Here is a 24,462-nt window from a genome sequence, read left to right as displayed (position 1 = left end):
ATTGTGGCCAGCGGGAGTGTTGATTTTTCTTCTGTGAAATAAGCTAGTTGGTGTTCTTGAGTCTAAAGCCCTGTGGGATGGAGCAAGGCTCTGCTGGAGGGACTGTTATTTAACAGCTTCCATTTCAATTAATATTGTGAAATACAACTAATCCATGCAAGTGTTACTGGTGGATTATATTTCTCTGTGCTTGCAGGGGTAGGGAAGTATATCAGAAATGATGGGAGAACAAAACCATACTGCAGTCAGTCATCTGGATACAGTTTAAGAGTGTTTGAAGCTCAACTGCACACACTAGGGACTGTTACTGGCAAAAACATTCAATTTTCTTTGAGTGGTTTGCCTTCAATCTGACCTTTGTAACAGATGCAGTACAGAACTGATACTTCTCTTTGCTGTTACCAAGCAAGATACCAGTTATTAAAAAAAGAAGCCAACAGGCATTATTCAAAATTTTAATGCAAGTTTCTTTTAATTTTGAATTAATCAAATTTTTGTTTAATAAGAGGTATTTACAATACCCTGCAGAAGCAGCGCAAAGCCAGTGTCTTGAGCCTACCCAGGGCTCTGGTTTTAGTTAAGAGTACAAGACAGTGCAGAGGTAGCTTGGGCTATAATTACTCCTACCCCACCCCTCCTCCTGTTCCTAGCTACAGGCACCTGTGTGTTTCAGCTGCTCTTCACACATTTCTGTCCCAGGAGCCTGATGCAGGGGAGCTGAGCTTCCTCATGGCCAGGGAGCTGTTTGACAGCCCAGGCTGGAAGAGCCAGGCAGCCAGCAGTAGCCAGCTGGCTAGTTTAATGGTACTTAGATCATCAATGCTGCTTAACAATGCACTCATGCAAGTTAGGTCTTGCTAGGCTGTTCCCCATTCTTTACGTGAGGAACCTCACACCTACACCAACTCAAGTTTTACTGCTGCCATGAAAAAAAAGCCTTTCATAACAATTAAACTGATACTAGTTATGTTATTAGTTCTAAGGTCTATTTTTCAATTTCAAAGCAAGTGTCAGTAATACTACAGAACAGATGGTAGAAGTCTCTGTTTGGGGGAGAAAATAATCAAGTAATCTTCATGCTACCTTCTTAGCCTACCTGAACAAAAAACCCACCCCAAAATCAGTATGTCCCCACAGCAGTATCTCATGGAGATGTACTGCATTTTTCTTGTCCTCTCTCATCTGATCAAGAATAAGCTCTAATTGCATTGATTACAGTAGACTTAGTAAGGCCTGTACATGTGTTAAGCTATAAGCTATTACCCTGCTGTTAATAGATTTATTCTCCTTTCTTTCTCCAAAGTTGCTCTTTCTCTACTTTCCCAACAAATTGCAGAATATCTTCAGCAAGAAGCTTAGGTTCCTCCAAAGCTGCAAAGTGGCCACCTCGAGGCATGAAGTGGAAGGAAACGATGTTGGTGTATTTCTTCTGGGCCCAAGACTGGGGTGTGTGCATGATTTCATTAGGGAAGGAGGCAATGCCAGTAGGTACTTGTACTGTCAGCCTAAGAGAGGAGAGAGAATAGTTGTAATCTTTCAAACACTTAACTTGGGAAGAAATGGGAAGTGCCATGGAAAAGTTGTTCTTAAGCAGTTGGGCACACTGCTGTTAGGCAGTTAAAATTTGAGTTCTGGATCCTAGATTTGAACGTTTGACAACACTCCCAGTCCTGGGGGGAAAAAAAAAGGTCTAATTTCTGCATACATTGGTATGTATTGGCAGTTTTGCAAGGGATCCAGGGCATGAGAGTTAGAAGCATGGAAATTGAGAACAGAGCCCTAGGAGGTGGTGGGTATTGAGTTTCCTCATACTGCACTCGGGGCTCAAGAGTCATGTATTGAGGAGAAAGCACACAATGTGACAAGGGCTGGGGAGAGATGTACAGTGAAGATTACAACTAGAACATGTTGTGAGCCTGTCAGGGTAACTGGAGGGTAGGAATTACCTTGAACTGCTGCAAAGGGGGAGGAGAGGGAAGGAATAACAGAGAGTGAATCGAGACTGGTCCAGAAGAAACACTTCTGAACTTGAGACTTTACCCTGTAAAGTAGCTCTTGCTTTTAACTGGCACAAATGTACTCTACAGAACACTTTGTGTAAGTGTAGGGAAGCAGCTGGATTTGAGGGGAAATGTACCTTGGAAAGTGGAACGATCTGTGCTTGTTATAAACAGAGCAACATTTTCTAGGTTTAAACATCCTGTACACAGAAGCTGCATTGTCAGAAGTGACAGACTTTAAAATTTAGATACAAAAATTGCTGGGCCCATAACCACAGGAAGCCCGAAAACAGGGTGCCTAATTTTACACAGGACTTTGAGACTCTTTCCCTCTAGGCACATAGAAAGGCTCATCTCATGTAGGCTAAACTGGAGCAGGATACTGCCCACAGCGTAGCCACAACAGCTTCAAGAACTGAGTCAGCTTACTAGAAGCATCATTTCACAGCTAAATAAATACCATAGCACTGTGGTGCAAATACCTCAGGGCAGGTTTAAGCCTTCACTAATACTCAAGCTGACACAAGTATATGCACCCAAGCTGCTGTCTTAAGTGTCTGCACAGCGGGAACATCAGTCTTAATGACTTTCAAATTATGCACTTTGTCACTAGACTGAAGTTGCTTCCAAAGGTAGGACTTAAATCTTTTGCAGAAATAGACAAACTGTGTCCAGGAAAATGCTAGAACTATAAACCAAATAAGCTACAAACAAAACTGACTGCATGACTCAGTTGTAGGCTAATTTAGTAACTGAAGTAAAATCTGGAAGTACTTGCACGTGCTTTTCCCTAGTTGGATACACCAGGAATGGGAGGTCCTCATGCAGTTCCTCTAGTCAGATATCCTCACTGATGGTTCACGATTCTTACCTAATGACCATGTTTTCCAAGCACAACACAGTACGGTCAACCAACAGACCTGTCCTGCAGAGGAACACTGTGATACAGCATTGCTTTTCCTCAGCATTCAGAAACCTTCAACAGCTATAAGATATAAGCAACCTGTCTGCAACCATAAAATTAAGTTCAGGGCAAAATATTTAAAGAAAAAACCCCACTTACTTTTCATGTTTCTGTGTGCCTATCCCCTTCTGTAAATTTTCTTTGTAGAAACGCATTGAGGAGACTATACAGCCTGACACCCAGTAGATCATGATATTGGTCAGCAGATCGTCCAGGTTAAACTTCCTGAATGAGTAAGCCCAGAGATTGCTTAGTTAGAACTGAACACTATTTTGTATTACTTTAGCAGGGACTTGACTTTGGTTTGGTTCTAAGGAAAAAAAAAAAAGTTACAAGGCAAAAATAGTTAACTTGGTTAAGAGAGGGTTGAGAGGTGAAGCGTGTTATTCCCCCTGTCTGTCAGTAGCCAAATAAGTGTGTCTGAAAGCCTTTAACATAAACTAGGAAGTGGCATCTTAACTCCTACACAGGAGGCAGACCCCAACAAGCACCTTGTGCTCCAGCACAGCTCCCCGTACTGTCCACAGCCTGGGAGGGTAGGAGCAGAAGAACACATGGAACAGCTTGTGCCATTTATTATTCATAATTTAAAATGCTACCATGAGCCATCAATAGAGCCATCACACCAACATGTGCTGTAAACTGTGCATCATGTTTCATATCAAATTATTAGCTGTATGCAGTGCCAACATTCTATTCAAACCCATTGTCACTGGACCTTTTCATAACATGCCTCTTTGCTCCACTCCTGCCAGGTACCTCAGCAATTTTCAAAGGGGACTTCATCTCAGATTCCTGCTGCGCACGAAGAATGATCCTTTATTAGCAAATGGTATGTAGATGAAGCAATACTGATCAATTTAAAACAAATTCATAGAGAGTTAAGTATTAGTATTAAAATGAATCATGAGTTCTGTTTCCCAGCATCTTAAGGTAGGTTAAAGTTTGTTTTTTCTGTCCTAATGAGATTCTTCCACCCAAGTCAGTTTTTAATCCCCTGAAGTTGCAGGGTGTATCTCTTTTTCTAGGAGATCAAAGTGGGAATGGAGTATATCGGCCTTCATGGCCTATTTGCTTCTTTGTGTGCTGTAGTACAGCACTGCACCATTGTGGTCACTACAGGCTCCCTACCAGATGCCACGCGCTCAATTCAGACTTCTTTAGCTATGACTCTGGGGCTCAGTGACCTCATCCAAAATGGCCTTACCTCTCTAGTCCTCCATCCTCTAAGTTACAGAATTCCAGATCAGTCCATGTAGAAAACTTCTCCAAGATGTATGCAGCCAGTCCTACAGGAGAGTCATTCAACCCACAGCCTGAAAAGGAGGAGGAAAATTTAATTAAAATTGCAATATCCAACTACTGAACTCAAGAGTGTTACAGAAGCGGCCCATTATAATACGGGGTAGATAACTTTATAAAGCTGTTCCAGCAGCTATGTTCTTAAATAAGTTAGTAGAACAAGTTGGAGCCATTTATTGTTGAATCATAAACTGATACTGCCTGCAAACCAACAGGCTCTGCGTTAGCTCACACTGTATGTTTTTTGAACTGGTGTAATAGTATTGGATTTCTGCTGGGTTTTTTTTTTCTTGTAAGCTAATAAGATTAAGCTCGATGTGCCAAGCAGGGTTTGCTTCCATTAATCTGGAAGTTGTTATGTATTAAACAGCGTTACAGGGCCAAACCCCACCTGTCTACACATGACCAGGAGAATTTGCACCATTATCTAACAGCAAAAACATTTTAAGGATTATTAGAAAGTCATTAAGGAAGAACAAGGCTTTACTAAAAGGTCCATCTTCTGAACTAGCAATAGCCAACTGCCTTCATGTAGAACAAGGCTTAATATAGTTTGTTTTGTTTGGACAGAAAAAAACACACTTGCAGCTGGAACTTAGCTAATGCAGCCTAGTGCTGTGAAATAAAAGGACCATAAACTGTCCCAGCTGCTCAGAAAAACATCAGAAAAAGCTATTCCTGAGGAACAGCAATATATTTCAAGTTCCACCCATGCAACCCAACCTTCCTGAAAGATGCCTAACACTACTGCTAGCACAATTTTGTCAGTAATTGCTATTTAAACATGATAGTTGAGTTTCAGTTATCAAACAACTAACATAACTTTTTCAAACACTCGGTATTTCAGTTGTTGTTGAGCATGCTTTCCAGATCTGCAGACCTAAACAAGCAATAGCCTGTTCTCCTATACTTAGTGCAAGCAAAGAGTACAGCAGTTTACATATAGGAAAAACTGGCATCAATCCTAACAGTGCTTTGAATATTGACGCTGCCTATTTCAGTCAGTTGAAAATGAACCCACGCTCCATGCAGGTTCCCCAAAGAGTAAGTGTAAAATCCATGCAAGCCACTTCGATCAAAAGCCAGCTCTGAAGTAATCAAGTATCCTATATTAGCAAGCACAGTATGTATCAAGAGCCAGAGACAACTTCTGTGCTCAGGACAGCTTGCAAGGTAGTCTCAGGAAGACTGTGGTGGCCTCCACAGCTGTGCTTCTTCCAGCTACCTTACACTCCCTTCTTCAGAGTGTCTTTCTCCCTTTGGGAACCTGCCACCTGCCATGCTGTGCTCTTCTTTGTCCTCAAAATTGCAGGAATGCTCCTGTTCCAGCTCCCAAAATGCAACCTTGCTGCTGGTTCCCAGTCTGTGCAGTCTGCTCTGACAAACCACACATTCTTGTCCCCACCAGTAGTCAGCCAGCCAGAAAACCACAGCAGAAGGAGCATGACTAGGCATCTTTCAGCTTCCCCATCTTTTCTTAAAGCACAGAAGGAATTAGAGACTAGTCATTTTTAGAAACCAAAACTCAAAGGAAGCAAAACTATTTTAAATCTGTAAAATTATCATTTTGCCTACACATTTTAAGAATATACCTGCTTCTGTAGGTAAGCTTACAGAAAACCATTAAAAAAAGTTTCCTTAGCTATGTTTATAATAAAATCCATGAGTGAATTGCTGCTGCACTAAACTAAAATATATTCAGTATTCTTGACTCAGTTGTCCAACTCAGTTGCAAAAGATATTTTTAAAATAGAAACACTTAATACTCAGATAAAGTAGTTAAGCAATCTGAGTGACTGGCTCATCTAGAAAGAACATTCATAGGTACACCTTTTTTTCCTCTCTTGAAAGTCTGCAAGTGATTCAGAACAATGAGTGAGAACTGAATTTGATTTTACTTTTAAGGTATTGCTTATCCCTATAAATAAGCTACATTGTGTGCAGAGACAGCCAAAAGCTTCTTGTAGTTTACATCATTTGAATGTGATCCATTCCTTGTGAAGAAACTCTTTTGCTCTCAGCCTATCTGCATCTGAAATAGAATTACAGTCCCCAGTGATAGCAGAAGTGGAAAAGTATTAAATAAACTATTTATGAAAACTGAAAATGAGGTCAGTGGCACTTAGGGCATTCTCAGTTTTGATGTGCAGATTTACTGCTGCTGCACGCAAGTGACTATACTACTATATACCCATATGTAACCTTTTCTGACTCCAGTGCAGAAAAGGAGCCCACCTTTTAAAACCTCTAACCTTCCTACTTCAATTTCCCTGAAAAACACACCCCACAACTGATTTTCTGCATATTAAGCAGTACCTTTTGTTTCTATGAAGTACAACTAAAACAAACAGACTTAAGTATTCTGAGTTTAAAAGGGTTTTTTGTTTGTTTGTTTTACCAACAGTATCAGGCTTTGTAGCCTGTATATGAGCGTAGCCAGACTCCAACAAGATCCTGTAGAGCCCTTTTTCCAAGAAGGGAAACATCCGTCTAACATCTTCATCCTGGAAACCAAAGAGCCCTGGAAGATAGCGGCCCAGCAGAATGGAGAGCAGGTGAATAAATCCCATGTTCGTAACTGAGGCTAGATTTAAATGGAGTCCTTTCATATGGCTAAAAATAAAAACAGAAAAAGCCCCCACAAATTAACAAAACCAAAATGAGATTCAAAGTCATTATTAACAAAAATGGACATACTTAAATTCAGACCTGCTAATTACATTATGACCTTAGCTGTACTTTGTAGTGTGGCTTTTCACACAAAAATTAGAAGTCAAAGAGGCTTCTGTCAGTAATCAGCACGCACTCCTGGATATTAAGCCACAAATCCTCCTCTTGTAACAAGTACTCATCCCACTCCAGAGCCCAGTGGGGCCAGTACAAAACTACTGCACAACTGTTTGAAAGAACAGGTATATAGTATAAACCATGGTATATAATTCTGGATCACTGTTTAACACCAAGCACTGAAGAGAAACACAGTGCTCATATGAGGACTTGGACAGGAACTCCCAAATGCACAAGAAATAATTATTTAAAGAATACAACAGCTTTGCATGCCAATCATGCAGCACTGTACCAAAGAGGTACTCACTTGGGAGCTATCTGGGCCAGATTGGTGCAGATGAGCCAGCCCCAGTCACCACCTTGTGCGTAGAACTCGTTGAATCCCAGTCTGAGCATCAATTCATAGAAAATGGAAGCAGCACTTACAGAATTAAAGTCTGCATTAAAAAAAAACAAACAAACCACTGTTGCATTAATTCCAGCTACACTTCTGACTGTTTAGCATTTATTCTCCCTAAAAAGGCAATGTTCAAGTTCCTAAAAAGCTACAAGTCCATTTTTTCTTGCCTGACAGACTATATGGAAACACTTGTCACATCATCCAGGGAAGGTCTGCAGAGCAAGTAGAAACCATGAGGAGAAAATCCAGCCTTCACTGCAGCCTAGTGTTCTCCTACCCCCACCAGCTGCCCACATGCTTTTCCAACTGAGGGGTTGCCAGACTCCCTTTAACCTGTAGCCGTACTCTGGCTGAACCCTATCGGGGCACTGAGCATCACCCAAGCAGCGTGTTTCCGCTTTGTCTACTGTGAGCACAGTCTCATCTTGACAATAGTCGGAAACTTTAAGTTTCCACTAGTAATGCATTTCTCTGCTAAATTTCTCCACTTTCACATAAATCATAACCAGGGAAGTAGAGAAAAGCAAAACAACCTTCCCCACATCTTTCACCTGCAGACATAACTAAACTCAGTATCAGCTTAAATACTACCTTGTTCCAATTTGTTGCAGCTCATATTTGTGTAATTCAGAGCCTGAGCTGAACAAGCAGGTATTTGGCTGCAATCTACCATGTAGATACGTGAATCGATTTGTTTCAACTGTTGCTTCTCACCTACCTGTATAATGCTGTTGAATATGGTTTCAAAACACCAAAAAGGAACAATAACAAATTAAGTTTACTCTTCCTGCTCACCCACGCCCCATTCATTGACTCATGAATTGTAATTCATGAGTTGATACTTCATAACTTTTTATAGTCCTTTGTAAATTATCTATACATTGCTCCTGAAACTAATGGTGTCACCTGAACTCACAGTCTCCCTCTTCCCACATTACACACAGGATCTTTGTTTCTACACTGGGAAAAGAAGAGGAGACAGGAGTTACTGTTCTGTTAATAGGGACTATCTCACTGTGAGACAAGGCTTGGCTTAGCTCAGTTTCTTCTCATACATCATACCTTTTTTGTGGGGTGCTTCTGAGAAACCATAGCCAGGGATAGATGGGCAAATGACTTCAAAAATGTGTTCATTGCTGAGGCCATGGCTGGCAGGATCCGTCAGGAGAGGGATGATTTTGTAAAACTCATAAAATGAGCCAGGCCAACCATGAACCATTAATAACGGCTTTGCAGACTGGCCTTCAGGCAAATGAGGAGGCTTTACGTGAACAAAATGGATATCAATGCCTGTAAAAATAAAGTAATTAATTAACATGCCCAAATTTACCATGACACTGAAACTAAGCACAGAACTGATTATGAATAGGTTTCTTTTTTTTTTTTTGAAGTCTTATTTTGGTGATCATGCAAACACACTGCACTTTTCTGGATCCATTTATCAAAGGACCTTAAAGTACTTTATAATGGACAATTAAGCAGCAGAGCAGCCAAATGAGGTCGGCATATTTCTGTTTTAAAATAAATTGGCAAATTAAAACACAGAAGTGAAGCAATCTACTAACAGTAACACAGTGACTCACACAGCTTAAAGGCAGAAGAGATTATATCATTAGTCCAAGTGCCCTTAAATTTTACCTAAATGTCCCTATATGGCACTAGATAGGCTTCAGCCAACCGCAGGTTTTTCTTCCTGAAAGACATAAAGTTGCAACTGTGTCCATCATAACTAGCAGCTGTTTGTTTGGGGACATTAATCAATTTTCTTGTTTTGTGCGTGCCTTACTCCCCATTTGAACATGTCTGGCTTCTGTCTCCAGCCATTGATCCTAATATTACAGCAAAAGGAATATAAAAAGCCTTCAGCAAGCATTCTCTGTCTGTGGAAGCCTCTTGTAATCAAGTCACACATCTTAGCTGCTGCTAAACTAATCATACTCAATCAAGGATTTGAAAAAATGCCTTGATAAAAGAGAGTTAGTGTTCAATTTTGCAGGTTTTTTTCTACCTTTTGTCTAAAGCTTTCAATATCTCTTTAAGTGAGTAAACCAAAACAGGAAACTATGTTCTACAGTACCAGTCTCCTCACTGTTAAATAAAAAGGTAAAAACTGCAGTCCTATTTCCTTTGTGATCCTTACAATACGTAACCAGTAGGCTTCACACAGCATTGCACTAGTTGCTTGAGGTGACCTGCTTTTCCTCAAACCTGTTCAGGGCTTTGCTTTCCAGGAAACAATAATTTGCTTAGCAGAGCCTGAATGCCTCACTTCTTGATGTATTTAAGCACATTTTGCTCACATCAACTCTAACTCACCAGCAATCCCACCCAGTTTCACTGACTGAGATTTCCCCATCCTTGACAATTCTGTGGATTTCTGTATTCTCTGAAAAACTTTCAAGTGATGACAGAAGCTAGGAATCTGATATACAGCATGTTTGATCTTGTCGTTTCATGGCTCATCTCTAATCATTCCCAGTGTTGAAATTTCTCTTCCTATTCTATATGTAGTGCATTGTGCTTAGCTGCTTTTCCCTTTCTTATCTCAGATGATACTTTTTTTTCTTTTAAGGGAAGACATTTTGCTTTTATCTTTTTCAGCACAAACCATGTTTCATACATTTAAATAAAATCTTTATGCTCTAACTGCTATGTAACAACCATTATTGTCCCAAATCCATTTTAAATATTATGGTGAACCGCCCCATTTCAAATAATGTACAATTATGGGTGCAAGTACAAATGTAATACCATCATCTCAAGCTTGAATTTTGCCATCATGCGAGACAATTGCCTGCTTTGCTCTAAATCTACAACTGTACCCCCATATGACCCAAGCACAATCCTAATTCAAGCATTTAAAATGTCTAGTTTGACCAAGCTCCAGCACCAGCAGACCGTAGCTGAATGGCCTCTTTCAAAAGGTGTCTGTGCTTTGAATGAGAAGACAAACCATTCACACACCTGGCAGCACACCAACCCCACGGGAAAGGCATTCTGCTTTTCTAGGCCTCAGTGCTTGAAATGGTGCAGCAGAGCGCATCTGCCCTGCCAAGCAGGGACAACCTGAGCAGCCAGCACGCCCAGCTGAGGAGAGGGCTGCCAGACGGGTGGCATCACCACGACAGCAGCAGCTGGGGAACTACATGGAGCAAGAGGAGGCATCTGTGTGTATTTTTGCATGATTGCATGCAAGTCAGAGAACATGTGTACGTCTGAAGATCCAGTTCTGCTTCCAAATGCCTGTTCTTGGCTCCTGTTAACACCAGCTGACAACCCATCCATGCACAAGGGAATTCCATTTGTCATTCCTTGTCCTAAAGGCTTCATTTATGATGGAGTTTCTTGCCACTTCAGCAGCAGTGCCAATGATCCATGCCATGGCAGCCTGTCATTCTTACCGCTGAGATCACCTGTAGACAAGATTATGTATTGCTGTTTATTTTTTAAGGGAAAGAGCCACACACCTTGAATCTTAGTTTTGAATTGTGGGTACTTGTTGAGGACTTCAACTTGTTTCTTCCAATTGAACTGGTTTTTCCAGTAGGAGACAACCTTCCTGAGATACACCGAGTTAATTCCATAATGGAAGCAACTGTTCTCCAGTGGCTCGGTGAATCGAGCTTGGTCAAGTCTCCTAAATAAGTCCTAAAGGGAAAAAGAAAGAAGGGACATTACAAGCACTTGTGTCTGCCACCTTATGCTCTACTGTGCATGGTTTCTAGTTAGTCCCAAGTGAAATGAGAACAGTGAAAAATAACATCTCTAATGACACCTGTGCATTTTGCTGATGCTCCATCAGCTGTTCCAATTCTTTTTCTCCTCCAAATGGCCACCTCCCTCTTCCATTTACAGCTGTTCTTAACACTCTGTCTTTGTTTTGCAAGGATGGCTAACCTGTTTGTCAGGCTGATAACCACAGAGGACAATACACTCTTCTGACAGCACTGTGGCTTCACAGCTTAAGTGTTGTTGCCTTTCCAAGGTACTTTGCTCCCCAGGTTACCCGCAATCCCAACCTCACAATCAATGCATGGATCTGGCCCAAACAAAGGAGCTGGGTGTCTTCACTGGGAAACACTCTGAGGGATTTCGCATGGCCACCAAGTTGGTGAAACTAGACTGGAGTCAAAGTTTCCCAATCGAGAATAACTGTTAAAGTGACCTTCCTACTGCACTTCAAGGTTAGAGGGGATGCTGACAATACTGCAAAAATCAGTCCAAAATCACTCTGCAGGGAAAGACAGCCAAGAGCCTCTTCCTACTGTGAACAGGACCACAGAGTAGTTGAGGGTGGAAGACAGGTCTGGAAATCTAATCCTGCTCCAACCTCTGTGGGGTTTAAACCTGAACAGCATTTTCCAATACAGCAATAGAGGTAGCTCTCCTTCTGACTACGACGAGTTAGGTGTATACACCAGTTTATGCCTCGCACTGAACAGGCAGTCTCAGCCTAGGCAAGATGTCAGTACGTAAGCTAACTGTTCTGGCATTTAACACCTGTAGAGAAAGCACAGATTTTTAAATGAAGTTTTTAACATGTCCTTACATATATGCTTTTTGTCCATGCTTAACACCTTTTAAAAAAGGTTTTAGTAGTTTACACTAGGATAACTTTAACTCCTAGTTTATGTAAGAAACAGTTTTTTACCAATGGATTATGTTGCAATAGCTGTCATAATACAGAATTGCATGTTTCAAAAACATCTCTAAATTTGAAATTATCTAGCTTTGTGTCTGCAGTGTAAGGGGAAACCATATTGGAGATCGATGCCCATTGCTATTACTAAGGAGGGCAAACAAAGTGTTGAAGAACCCAGGCCTTACTGAGAAAATAGGAATCCGTTATAAATGAATAATATGAGCAATCCCATGAGTACTGTTTGAACCACTACTCCACACAGATCTATGAAACTGTACAATCCCTGACTTAAAACACACACAACCAAATCTTGCATTCTAACAAATTCTGCAATGTATGCATTTACTGTAATTACTACTGTGGTATTAGTGTTGACCAAAATAGATCATTAATTACAGAAGAATCAGCATCCAACACAGCTGCAAACAAAGCAGTCAAGAAAATGAGATATTTGTAATTGCTTTTGAAAAGAAAAATAAAAAATAAAGACATTGTTCTTATTCTAGTCTACACAATCAAACTGAGGAAAGTGCACAAACAGGAACACAGAGTTGAGTAATCTGTAATATGATTTTTATGTTTATTAGGCTTTACAGAGGAGGTTTGTTTACTAGCAGTCTTGCAACAGCCAGCTAAGAACAAAATTGGATGTGAAATCTGCCTAGCCATACCCATCTTCTGAAGTACTGAAAAATCCCTTCCCCCATATCCTGCACATCATTGCTCATTCTCATAAATGTAACTATTGCTTCAATTGAAAAATTACTTCCAAACAAGTTCTACATTTATTTGGTCATTTCTTACTTCTCTCTCCCCGGTATAGAGATTTGCTTACGCTCAGCTCTTCTTCTGTGGTTTCCACCTTAAATGGCCAAATAGTTGTATCTTCTTCAGTGTCAGGCTTTTGTCCCTTGCCCCACCATCCCTCTTTGAAGGGTAATGTCTCTTCTTTCTTCTTAGAAAGAAAGAAATAGACGATGACTGTCCCCAAAACCAGGAATACTTCGAGCAGCATAATGTCTGCAAGAGAAGAACAGAACTCTGGTAAGCCCAATCAGATAGTTCAGAGACATGCAACGTACTTTGTCAACCTACACAACTTAAATGGGGAGAAATTATGTGCTTTACATAAAAGACATTTAATAAAAACAGAACTCAAAGCAAGTCAAGAGATCACATGGCTTAGTAATTAAATAGTCCTCTGATTAAACATGCCACGTTGGCTTCCTCAGTGGCCGCTGATTGCTGCTAAACTTCAACAGTAAAGGAGGTGACTGTGGGTATAATTCAAGTTCAATGCTTTCTCTTCCTCTTGAAGCTCTAGATTTCCCACAAATCCCAGAGTAGAGCATCTCCTCAGTAAGGCTTACATATCTACTCTTATAGATATGGAAGGATAAAAACCCAAGACATAAAGAGAATAAAAAGTGAAGAGCACGAGGGCAGCCACCCTGTACTTCCCAGTCAGCCTGGAGGGAGTGGGGCAGGGATGTATTTACATAACCCTTGAACAGCAGTGCAAAGGGTAGAAGGACCTTACCTTTCTTTCTCCCTCTGAACTGTTTTAAAGAGAAAGCGGGAGACCACGCGCATGCTCTCCTGGCTCTAAAACACCCTTCCCAAAGTGATAAAATTCTGTCAAAGTGAAGGACAACCTGATTTCACAGCATATCTGCACAACTCAACTGCAGGGCTGTTGTGCTTTAGTCAAACTGAACAGCTTAACAAGAAGAAAAAAAAAATCCATTTTGAATATATTTGAACTGTTTCATGCTACAAGCAGAAAAAAAAAGTTAGACTCTTTAATAATTGATGTTTTCAAGCATCCCTTTAAGTATGAAAATGTTTGTAAGGTGGTTTGAGGAACAGTACTGTCATCATTTTAATGCATAATTTTAAAGAACGTCATGTTTCAAACACTCATTTGCCAGGGAATTGGTAAGACATGAACTTCTGTAGGGCAAGCATTGTTTGTGACACAGAACAGTCTTCATTCTCTCTGGAGCTGGAAGGTTTTGTTGATTTTGCTGCTGCAGAGTAATTTGATGCTCTGAAACTGTTCCAAGAGTCAACAGAAAGGACAAAATTTATTCCTGGATCAGGACAGGAATTGTAACTTAGTTAATGGGAGTTCACATGATTATAACAGGAGTAAAACTGACCAGTCTTGTAAGGGCCTTGATGTGACAAGACACATTTTAGTCAACTTCTTCAGTTTAATTTTCTAATGGCTGACAATAAATAAACCAGTCAAAATAAGCACCCACTAAAACATTTGTACAGAAGTCTGGCACCGTGCAGATAGGACAGCAAGCTACAAAAATATACTGCTTATACATGCGAGTACTACAGCCTTGAAAAGTGACCTGATATTCCTTAATCCTCAGGCTGGAGAAATGGGAATGATAGGCACTGAAAGAACTCAATCTGTTTATTCATTTCACTGGTCCTTCCATAATTTCTGTTGTTTGAAGAAGTGCTAGTTTTTCTCCACAATGTTCTCTGGAGCACAAGACAACAATCTTTTCCTACCTCCACCATACTCAGGCCATAACTTACCCCAAAATTAAAAAGTTTGTCCAATTTCAGCTAGCCTCAACACATAAACCAAGGCAGCGTAGGAGCCTCCAGAGCACAATTAAATTTTACTGCAAAGCAGAACTGGAGGGGCTTTTAGAAGCCTCAAAGCACTTTACATAGAAATAATACCTACCACAGTACTTAATAGCATCTCTGTTACTAAGTCTTCACAAAGAACAACAGCAACTTCCCTGAAATCACAGCACAACTCAGGCCATGTCTAGACTACAAAGGTTCACCAGCATAACTATGTAAACACCACATACAAAATATTCAAACTCTTGGGCAACTTAAATATATTTACAAAGTCCCACGACAAACAGCCGTGCCAAGAGAAGAGAGAGCTGCTGTCAGTGCCAGCCCCATTGTTCAGGCAGGATGGCTGAGGTACCTAGAAAAAAGAGAGGACTCTTTCTCCTGGCTTATTGCTGTATCAGCACCATGGCCTCTGCCAACATGGTGGCAGAGGCACAGCACCTAACACAGAACTGCTTTACCCAGGAACAGAATCTCGGCCCGTTCACCAGCAAGAAACTCGTGTGTCCTAAGTCACTGGAGTACCCAGAACTACAAAAATATTTCTGCTTCCCCCATCTGCTCTCAAGGAGACTTGAGAAATCAGAATTTTTGCAGCAGAAGACATGGGAGGGATTGTGTATTTTGCATTACGCCCTGGAGTGTGGCATACAAAGAACTCACTACATGAAAAAATACCCATTTTTGCAAATAATTCCAAACAGACTTTAGGATGAGCTTGTTTACAATCCAGCAATAAGTGCCAAAATCCATTTCACATCTTACAAAAGTTCCGTCTTATATTGCAGAGAACCGGGGCCAGTGACATCTATTTGCATGAGATGTCATTTTGACTTGGAAGAAGCCGCCTCTGATACTGGTTGGATTATTTTTTTGCTAACAGAGAGATATCCCAAGTTGCTCTCTATATTCAATCTCTCTCAGTTCCCTTGAAAGTGCCTATAAAATTCCTAATTACAACAAACACAGGGGCCTAGAACTCCAACTATGCTAATTTTTTTTTTCTGGGAGCACAGGAGGATGAGAAAGGCCAAAGCACGTCAGCAGTATTTTAACTCGCATCAGTTCATAGCACACTCAAAGGGATTGTTTTGCTAGTGATGAGTTACTGGAACGCAGCACGCTCCTGCCAACCTCTCCAGCCTGTGCTGAGAGGAAACCACTTAGAGCAAACGCACTCCATGATTTCCCAAGTTTGTTATTCAAGCTAGTTCTCTAAAACTCCTATGTGTTATTTGAACAGCAGAAAGCAGCCTCAGTCGTAATGCATCTGCACCAGAATTTCCTCCGCTAATCACTACTGAGCTGTTGTGAGATGGAAGTTATTAGCCCCTTACACTTGTTTGATGATACAGTAATACAGCACCATGAATGCAGAAGGAGAAATAGGTACAATAAAGCTTTTCTATACTTGCAGTTTTCAGAGATGTAAAACAACAAAGTGGGGGCATTTTTATTCTCTGAAGTCTCTTGATGCAACCATGCTGGCATGTTGCCTTTAAAAATTACTACTTCAAAGGGAGTTCATGTTTTAGTGTGGCTTTTTCCTCTTTTTATGTGACCAAAGGCAAGACCTTAGAAGGAAATATTTCCATTTATTCCATGGTCAAGTACTTAGGCTCCAAGACTTTGCTGTACCCCAGGGTAGGTATTGTTTGTAGACAGCACTTCAATACCTTTAGGATAAAAGTACTCTCTAAGAGTCCAAGGAAGAATGTTTGTGTTTTGCTACTTTCAAAACATGTCTTGAAAGAAAAATGTTGAAGCGTGATGGATCCAGTAAATAGCCCAAAAACTAGCTCGTCTTGAAGAAAGCCAAGTGCATATCAAGAAATAAGTTGTTTGCAAGAAAACCCCAAAACTTTCCACAGCATCTTACTGCTCCTTGTTGAAAACAACCCTTGTTTTTCAGCATTTTTTTGCTTTTTGATTTGCACTGTCCTCTGTTCGTGCATTAACAGCAGAGCTAATAGCTCCACAGGAACAGAGCAATTATTATTTAGATCAAAGCTATGCCCTGTCTCATGCCCTGTCTTCATCAGTATCCAGTAACGGATGCCCTGGAGAACGGTGCTATTCATCGTTTAGAGAGGTGATCTATGAAATAGCTTAATTGTAAAATCCCCATCTTGTTCTACTAGTAATCATTCACCTTTGCTTTGCAGCATTAGAATCCATTTGAAACACGTTATTGGAGAAATAAGCAACTGGAAAGACTTTCAACCTAACATTTAGACACCTGTTTTGGCCCAAACGCTACGCAACCCAGCTACTATGGCTTGAATGATGCACAATACCCGCAACTCTGAGTGGTGCTATTAAATCACGTAAGTGCAAGATGTGCAGCAAAAGCTCTAAGAGACCACGCTGCTTTCAGACATGTGCCAGAGGTGATCGTGGTTTAGAGTTAATAACTAGCAGACTACGAGGTGGCTCAGAGCACTTAGTGCACTCTGATGTAGTCAGATACAAGGTTTATTGATTAATAATTACTCTGCAGGAGAAATAACAGCTCAATTTAAAAGTGATGTTTCCATTTATGTAACAGAACAAAAATAAACTCCCCCATTAGGCTTTACTGAAAAGGCACCCCTTTGCCGCAGCGTCTTTGCTTACAGATCTGTTGCCTGAAGAGCAGCAATTGCAGGTTATTCTTCCCAACTGATCTGTAGGAAAAACAGCCCACTGAAGGACTTCAAAAACTCACGGCACCTCTAAAAGGGTCCCCTGGCACCGACAGCCTAAAAGGCACTAAGACACGGCACAGTCCCAGAAGCCTCACTCTCAGTGTATGCCCTACCATCTCCGGGCATCACATTTTTGTCATTATGTAACACCAGAAACAGACAGAAAACCATAAAGACATTTGTATAAGAAAAGCTTCCTATTTATGTAGTTTATGGAGCATTATGACAAGCTTCAAAATAGCTTAGCAACACAGGAATTGCTTTGCATACAACTGATAACATCTCCCAGGTGAGCAGAAAATGATGCATTAACATCGTAGGAGAGGAGAAGAGGTAGGCATCGGATGAAATAAAGCGTCCTACGCAAGGAAGCAAATCAAAGACAGGAAATACAAATCCAACAGAGTTTCTGGCTTGTCTCGATAAGAAATTTAGCATTTACATTTTTTATTGCCATAGGGAGGTGGCACACAATGCTATCTCCAAAACAGCAGGAAGAGATGATATCATTCTGTTCCACAATCTTTTTCTAGACTGTTCGCAATCAGGAATTAGCCAGTACAGCAGAAACCTAATTAGAAGACTACAACCAAGGAAAGGGGTCACATCCCCAAAGAAGGAGAAAGCATGCTCTCTCTTCTCCCAGGGGGATGGCTGGGCCTCTCCCAGGAACGGGGCACACTGCACCTGAGACAGGGTCAGGGGTACACCTCCATCACCACTGAGGAACGCCCCACACCTGTGGTGGTGAGGCACTGCTTCCTTGCAGGTCGTCTTCTGCCTTGCTGCTCGGACAACAGTAACCATCAACAGAGAGCCAATTTAATGCTCTGGGGGTACCCATATGCATCACCCAGAACTTTTACTTACAGCAATTAGTCTCTCATGCACTTCATTCCAGGGGAGCAGTTGAGTACCTTATACAACATAGTGCCACATAATTTTTCCTACAATACTATGACGGTCAAGTGGTATCATGTCTTCAGTACTACCTGAAATCCGATAGGCACAGAGACCCAAGCCTAGCTAAGCATAAAAGAAAAGTAGCAGGGGACTAAGTTCACCGGTATCCACTTTGCCTCACCCAGAGACGGCATATTTATGCAACCACTGGCCAGTCAAAGCTCATACCACAATCAAAATTTAAAATACTGCATGCCACATTTTTAAGAGGAAGATACTCAACTTACAAGAACACATACTTAAGCAATACTATTTGCTCTTTCATATCTGTGCCCAACACATTCTTATGTGCTGCTTAAAAATGTCTTGTTTATCTCTATTTTCCTTATTTTGCTTCTATTATGTTTGAACAAACCCACTCTAAAAAAAGCCTGCAGGCCACATAAACGCAAACTGTGTGATGCCTGTTATTGTGACCTAATGACTATGTGCACAGTTCAGGGGAAAGGAGATCTACTCTCCATCTGCAATACTTTCCCTTTAGGACTCTACAGACATAAGAGCTGCTAAAGGACTCTTCAATCAGTACTGTTCAGTCAGGATAACTAAGGGCAAAAGAACTGTTTAAAATTTCGCAATAATACATTTGATAGTTATAACGTTAAGGTTAGACCATGCAAAGATTTTATCCTATTTATCCTGCCCAGCCTTTACTCTATTTAATGACCCTCAAATTCCAACAATAACAGAGGTTTTTTGCATGAATGCAGAGAAGCAACAGAAGCCTGGCACGCAACTTGGGAGTGAACACAGCTGAAAGCTGGGTCTGCTAGACAGAGCTCTCTCAAATCACACGTTACAGTTAAAAAAAGAAGGATATCATGCCAGTAGAAAGTTTTTTAAAACATTCATAGACACTGTCCAGCCAGCTAAGTGACATAGTCCAATAAAATAGATTCCAAAGAACATGTTGAGCTTTACTTCACTTTGAATTTCTAATGTCTGAAAAGAAATTATGAATAGCACATTGTTCTCTTTTGCCTTCCACCAGAGTTTCTAGCAATAATGAGGTTAACCTCCTCATCCTATGCCAGTATCTGCATTTTACAGAGAGAGGTAGTAAAAAGTGCAGATGAACCAGAAGAGTTAGATATTACAGATAAGGAAATGAGATCAAGGCAATTGTTCCTCAGGCCTTAAAGGAAATTCAGGCACTATTTTTAGCTTCACTAAATCCTCCAATACTAAAGAGTAAAAGGTTGCCTTCCTCCCCTGCAATAGTATTATGGCCAGTGTTTTGCCCAGTCTGATCTCTAGATAAGCAGTGCAGGATGCATCGGAGTCTTGGTAGTATGGCACAGCGTGTGTCCTTCTGTTTACTGTGGGATTTTCCATTAGTCTAATTCTCTTAAGAGTCTTCAGTGAAATCAGAGAGGGAAAGATCTTCTTTAACTAGCAGCTTTACAAGCTTTTTGTATTAGCACCATTAGAAAACTGTGTTACTAAAACCTTTAATTATTAACACATGCAGAGTTGACCTGTACATGGCACCTCAGAGGGAAAAAAAAAAAAAGAATGCAAACAGTTTGAAACTTTGCACTCCAAAGTATGTAAGAACAAAGTACATAACAATCTTTCAGTTAAAAAAAGGTGTGGAGATGGAAATGATGAATATAAAGACTGCCAGAGGAAATTTCTGGCAATCTGCAAGACAGTAAGATGAGGTACAGCCTGTAAATTTAAATTAGGATCATGACTCCAAGTAGTAAGGGCAGCATGAACAAACACATGTATGACAGTGTAAAAACAGATTTTTTATTTTTTTTTAATAAATTGTGACTATGGAAACAGGAAGAGATAGAAACTTGTTATCTCTCTATGAAGACTTCATTCTCAAAGAGTAAAGGAACTTTGAATGATGAGAGAGGAGGGGAACAGATGGTAGTCATCATTTTCTGTCAAATAACTGCAACACCAAAAGGATGTGCCAGAGTAAACACGTAACAAGAACAATTCCTGCTACTTCATCTCTCTCTTAACAACAACTAAATATTTAAGTTCTCTTTGGATTAGGGGCTTCATCTAGAAAAGTGCACTACCTGTACCCACCAGATTAATTAACACTCACGGTGAAGCAGCCAAGAGGACTAGGTTCTTCAACAGAGCTTTATTTTTGATTCATCATACATAGACATTTAACCTAAGAGAAAGATTCATCTTGTATTAGACAGCAAAACATATTCAGGGCAGCCAGCACATACAGAACAAACTTGTAGAGCAATAGCTACGTGTCTTCATTGCAGAGTTCAAAAGAAGAAAAAAAATTTGACTGCTGGGTGCAATAAATATGAGAAGAATTGTTTGAGGTACAGAAAGGACAACAACAAAAAAAATTTTGCTGAGCCTTTACTTGTAGATTACACGTAATAATCTCCAACAGAGATGTTTCCAAAAAAAAGTTAGAGGATTGTCAGAGAACAGTTCACTTTTCAGAGAAGAAACCTAGAAAACAGCTCCTGTTTACCCCAGTAGGATCCCTCCATAAACATGATCACAGATAATTTCCTCATTCTGGCAAATGCATTAGAAGACAGCATCATACACTGTTGAAATAAGGAAATAACAACGCATGGCTACCACAATTCCCACAAAAAAATATTCCCAGCCCTGCCAATCAGAAAGCATTTAATCAATAACAATATGCTTAAATATATATCAAAGCTGATAATACCGCTTTAAAAAAACAACCATAAAACCCAGGGTACACTCAAATCATTGTGTTAGCCATCTTGCTATGACCAAGATATTAAAGCAAATGCCATTTTAGAGGTATTTTTGTGCTTTACTGTTTACGTAAATAGATATTTACACACACAATGATGCTTTTAATTAAAAATATGTGTTCAGAGGAAGAATCTAGGACTTTTTCAGTAGTAGTATTCAGAAGGGAAACAAGTATTTTCAGCATTAATTACAAGCAGACCAAAGCTCTTCAGAGAGAAGCAAGACACTCTACTTTCCAAGTGACTTTTCTTTAGGGACTTAAACAGTAATTAGAGATCTATTTGCCACATTTGGAACTTGCACATTAAAGAAGTCTACCCTGGCTCTGGGATTGTGCGTTTCATGAAGAAAACACTCTTGCAGGCTCGACGAAGCAGTGCATACTCTACCACAAAGGTAAGGCTTTACCTCTGCTCCTCTGGCCACAAAATTTGAATACACCAACTATGATACAAAAAACGTGCACATGAATATGTAAGATAATCAATTCATTTTGCCTAGAGCTATAAGCTATACTTCACCTACCCTCCCCCCCATCCCTGCTTTGCTACTTCTCCACTAACACATTACTTGACAAACTATTACTGAAGAAACAAGAATTTCTGGGCGTACTACCATTCTAGAATTATTACCCCAAACCTTTTTGTTTACCTGGTGTAATTACTTAGAACAAATTGGCCATGTATATTCTACTAAGAAGCCTGAACTTGTTTCACAGTGCTTACTGTATTTAAACATTGCAGTTCTATGTTTAAAAATACTAGGTAAGTCTGAGAGCTTTGCTGAAACCCTAGATAAACAAACAGGATGAAAACATGGTATTACCCTACTGAACGACCAAATATAAGAAGTATAATAGGTCAACAGAGGGAAAAAAAAAAGGTCTTTTAAACCACATAGTAATCCAAAACTTATTTTGGGCAATTCATACAGATAAATTGCATGTGGATTCTAGCTGCACTGGTTATTACCAGCTGTGCTCATTTCAAATTATTTACTTCAACACCATGATTGCCCCTATGAAAAAAATAACAAAATTCAGAAGAAATGACAAGCAGAGTTTAAGCAAGTCATACACAAATTTTTATATATTAAAAGAGACTGGAAAAGATGTAGAACAGAGTCATGAACTTGACACTGTGCCAGGACCCTTCCCACAAAGACTTGAGCTCTGACAAAGATCTAATCCTTGTCCTTGGACAAATTCAACTGTGGATTGATTTTCAAAGCTGCCTAATTGCTTTTGGTGCCTGTTTTCCATCGATTTTCAGTAAGCATTAGCAATTCGTACACTGAAGTCTCAGTTTTAGCTTACTTCAGACAGGAGTAATACTCTTTTCAGAGGAAAAGCATGGCATCTCAAAAGAATAGTGCCAATCGAAATATTAACCCCGCATTTGTGGCTGTGTAAGTAAATTTGAGACAGTGGGTTTTAAGACTGATCCTATCTCACAAGTTCACCTGCAATAACTAGGTGAGTTTTCTTATTTTAGATAAAGCTATGCTATGAAAAGAAGGGAAGAGAAAGCAGTCTAATTCAATAGAATTGGAAAATTAAGCAATGTATTTATGATGTGTTTTACCTACAGGTCAAAGTCAAAATCCCAACTGAATTCTGACAAACTGAGCCAAACTTGAGGACCGAGCGCATCGTTTGCTTAGTCTTTGCAGATTGCTCAGTTATGCAACAAAATATGGTCATTAAACTTAAAACGGTTTTCTTCTCATCCATAAAATGCTTGTTCAGCAAAGGGTACTATGTATATGGTAGTCACTCAAACAATTTTCAGGTTTGGCAAACGACCCATAAACAACAACAGTTCAATTTCATATCCCCGTTTAGACATAAGTAAAAAAAACAAAACAAAGCCAGACTAAACCATTTATACACCAATAGTTAAAGCCACTTACTCTAACTAAAACAGGAAACCTGGCCAGATTCCCAACGAGCACTAAGTAAAATTGTTGTTTCCATAAATACTGTCAGCAGTAAGGCCAGCTTATCAGGAACCTTAAGCTGGACAAATGGCCCTGGCTCCAGCAAGCTGTTGGGGAATGTCACATCTACCCTCCCTCCAGAAAAGTCGATGAGGGCCTTCCTGTTCCCAAAAATCAACCCAAAAATCCCCACCCAGCCCACTGCCATTATTCAGGCTCAAATAATACCCATTGTTAACAGTATTTTGATACTGCCAGCTGGCAGAGGGGCACACAGAGTTTTTAAAATAAAGGTATTTAAGGCATGTAGGCACAGAGCCCATTTTAAACAGTCCCCGGTTCCCTCTCTCTCAGGTGTTCAATGTCTGCAGGCTTGGGCAGGAGACACCGCACACAGAACAACCTGTAAAAGTCATTTCATTTACGGGATAGAAAGTTCAGGCCGGGGTTCTCGCTTCGCTCCTCTTCCCCCAGCTGCGTACCGCCAGGCTGCGAGGGCTGAGCCGCCATTTAACCTTCCCCCCGTCCCCAGGCAGGGAACTTGGCAAACGCTCCTCGCCCGCCGCGCGGAACTGCCCTCAGCTCCGGCCACCGCCGGGGGGCGCCCTCGCAGCCGCGCGACGGGCAACGGCCGCCGGGCAACGGCCGCGGGGCAGGACGTCGCCCGACGAGACGAGGCGCTGCCCTCCCCGTCCGGCCGCCGCTACGCGAGCGGGGCGAAGCCGAAACGCGCGCTAAGCCCTGCGGTTGTCTTGCGGGGCGGCTGCGGAGCGACTCGGAGCGGCGGAGGTAAGGCACAACCCCACCGCTGAGGGGTTTCACGCCTCTCCCCTGAGGCGAGGGAGCAAACCCTCCGGCTTCCCCTCGCACCCCGCCCGGCAGCCACCCCCGTCGTTACCTGCCGCGGCCGGAACGGGGACCACGGGGACCGCGCACGCCTCGCCCTGCCGCGCTCGCCGTCGGGGCCGCCCACCGGCACGCCAGTAGAGGGGCTCGGCCGGCACCGTGCCCCTCCGTCCGCAGCCCGCTGGGAGATGTAGTTCCCGTCGCGGGGGCGGCGAGCGCCGGGCCGCGACCCGGGCCGCAGCTGAAGCCTTCTCCGGCTCGCCCCAAGCCGCCCGCCTCCGCGGCCACCACAGCTGAAAACGAACGAGCACACGGCCGCGAAGGGTTTGTCCCCTTGACCCCGGCCCCAGACAATGGGCATTAGTACCTGCTGCCTCCAGCCGCTGGCAGAGCTGGCGGCTCCCTGCCCACAGCGCTCTGGCACACCGGGGTTCAGCGCCCACCAAAAATTGGGCAGCGCCGGGGCTCACCTGGGCTCCGAAGCACAGGTGGTCACAGTGTTACAGGCTTCAGTCCAGCAAACGCTAATTCATTCTAATGCCAGAATTGGGACACGGCCAGGCAGCAACTATCGAGTGGCATCACGTGTGAGC

The 24,462-nt window shown here is 41.5% G+C and overlaps 1 protein-coding gene across 4 annotated transcripts; it reads right to left on the bottom strand.

The window, feature by feature from the left end:
- Positions 1 to 446: 446 nt before the first annotated feature.
- EPHX1 (epoxide hydrolase 1) lies at positions 447 to 24,462 on the bottom strand. 4 transcript variants are annotated; one of them, XM_054822845.1, is made up of 9 exons: positions 24,340 to 24,462; positions 12,931 to 13,115; positions 10,921 to 11,101; positions 8,516 to 8,743; positions 7,361 to 7,490; positions 6,665 to 6,879; positions 4,172 to 4,280; positions 3,064 to 3,189; positions 447 to 1,505 (listed from the first exon to the last, which is right to left on the bottom strand). In XM_054822845.1, the coding sequence occupies exons 2-9, from the start codon at positions 13,108 to 13,110 to the stop codon at positions 1,280 to 1,282; spliced, it is 1,395 nt and encodes a 464-aa protein (XP_054678820.1). In that variant the 5' UTR covers positions 13,111 to 13,115; positions 24,340 to 24,462; the 3' UTR covers positions 447 to 1,279. The 4 variants fall into 4 exon arrangements, with proteins under 4 accessions (XP_054678820.1, XP_054678819.1, XP_054678818.1 ...); XM_054822844.1 differs by having other exon boundaries at positions 24,237 to 24,392; XM_054822843.1 differs by lacking the exon at positions 24,340 to 24,462 and adding an exon at positions 23,922 to 24,180.

The sequence above is a fragment of the Grus americana genome, chromosome 3 (genome assembly GCF_028858705.1).
Source record: "Grus americana isolate bGruAme1 chromosome 3, bGruAme1.mat, whole genome shotgun sequence".
NCBI lineage: Eukaryota > Metazoa > Chordata > Aves > Gruiformes > Gruidae > Grus > Grus americana.
The sequence above is the reverse complement of the archived record's forward strand: the minus strand, read 5'-3'. Positions and strand labels throughout refer to the sequence as shown.

What these genes read in the sequence shown, in the direction of transcription:
- EPHX1 (XM_054822845.1), bottom strand. Translation starts at nt 13,110, where the DNA reads ATGCTGCTCGAAGTATTCCTGGTTTTGGGGACAGTCATCGTCTATTTC. An exon ending in CTGGCCCAGATAGCTCCCAA is followed by an intron (nt 6,880 to 7,360) that starts GTGAGTACCTCT and finishes TTTTATTTTTAG; the next exon opens with CCATATGAAAGGACTCCATT. An exon ending in TACAAAGCCTGATACTGTTG is followed by an intron (nt 4,281 to 6,664) that starts GTAAAACAAACA and finishes CCTCCTTTTCAG; the next exon opens with GCTGTGGGTTGAATGACTCT.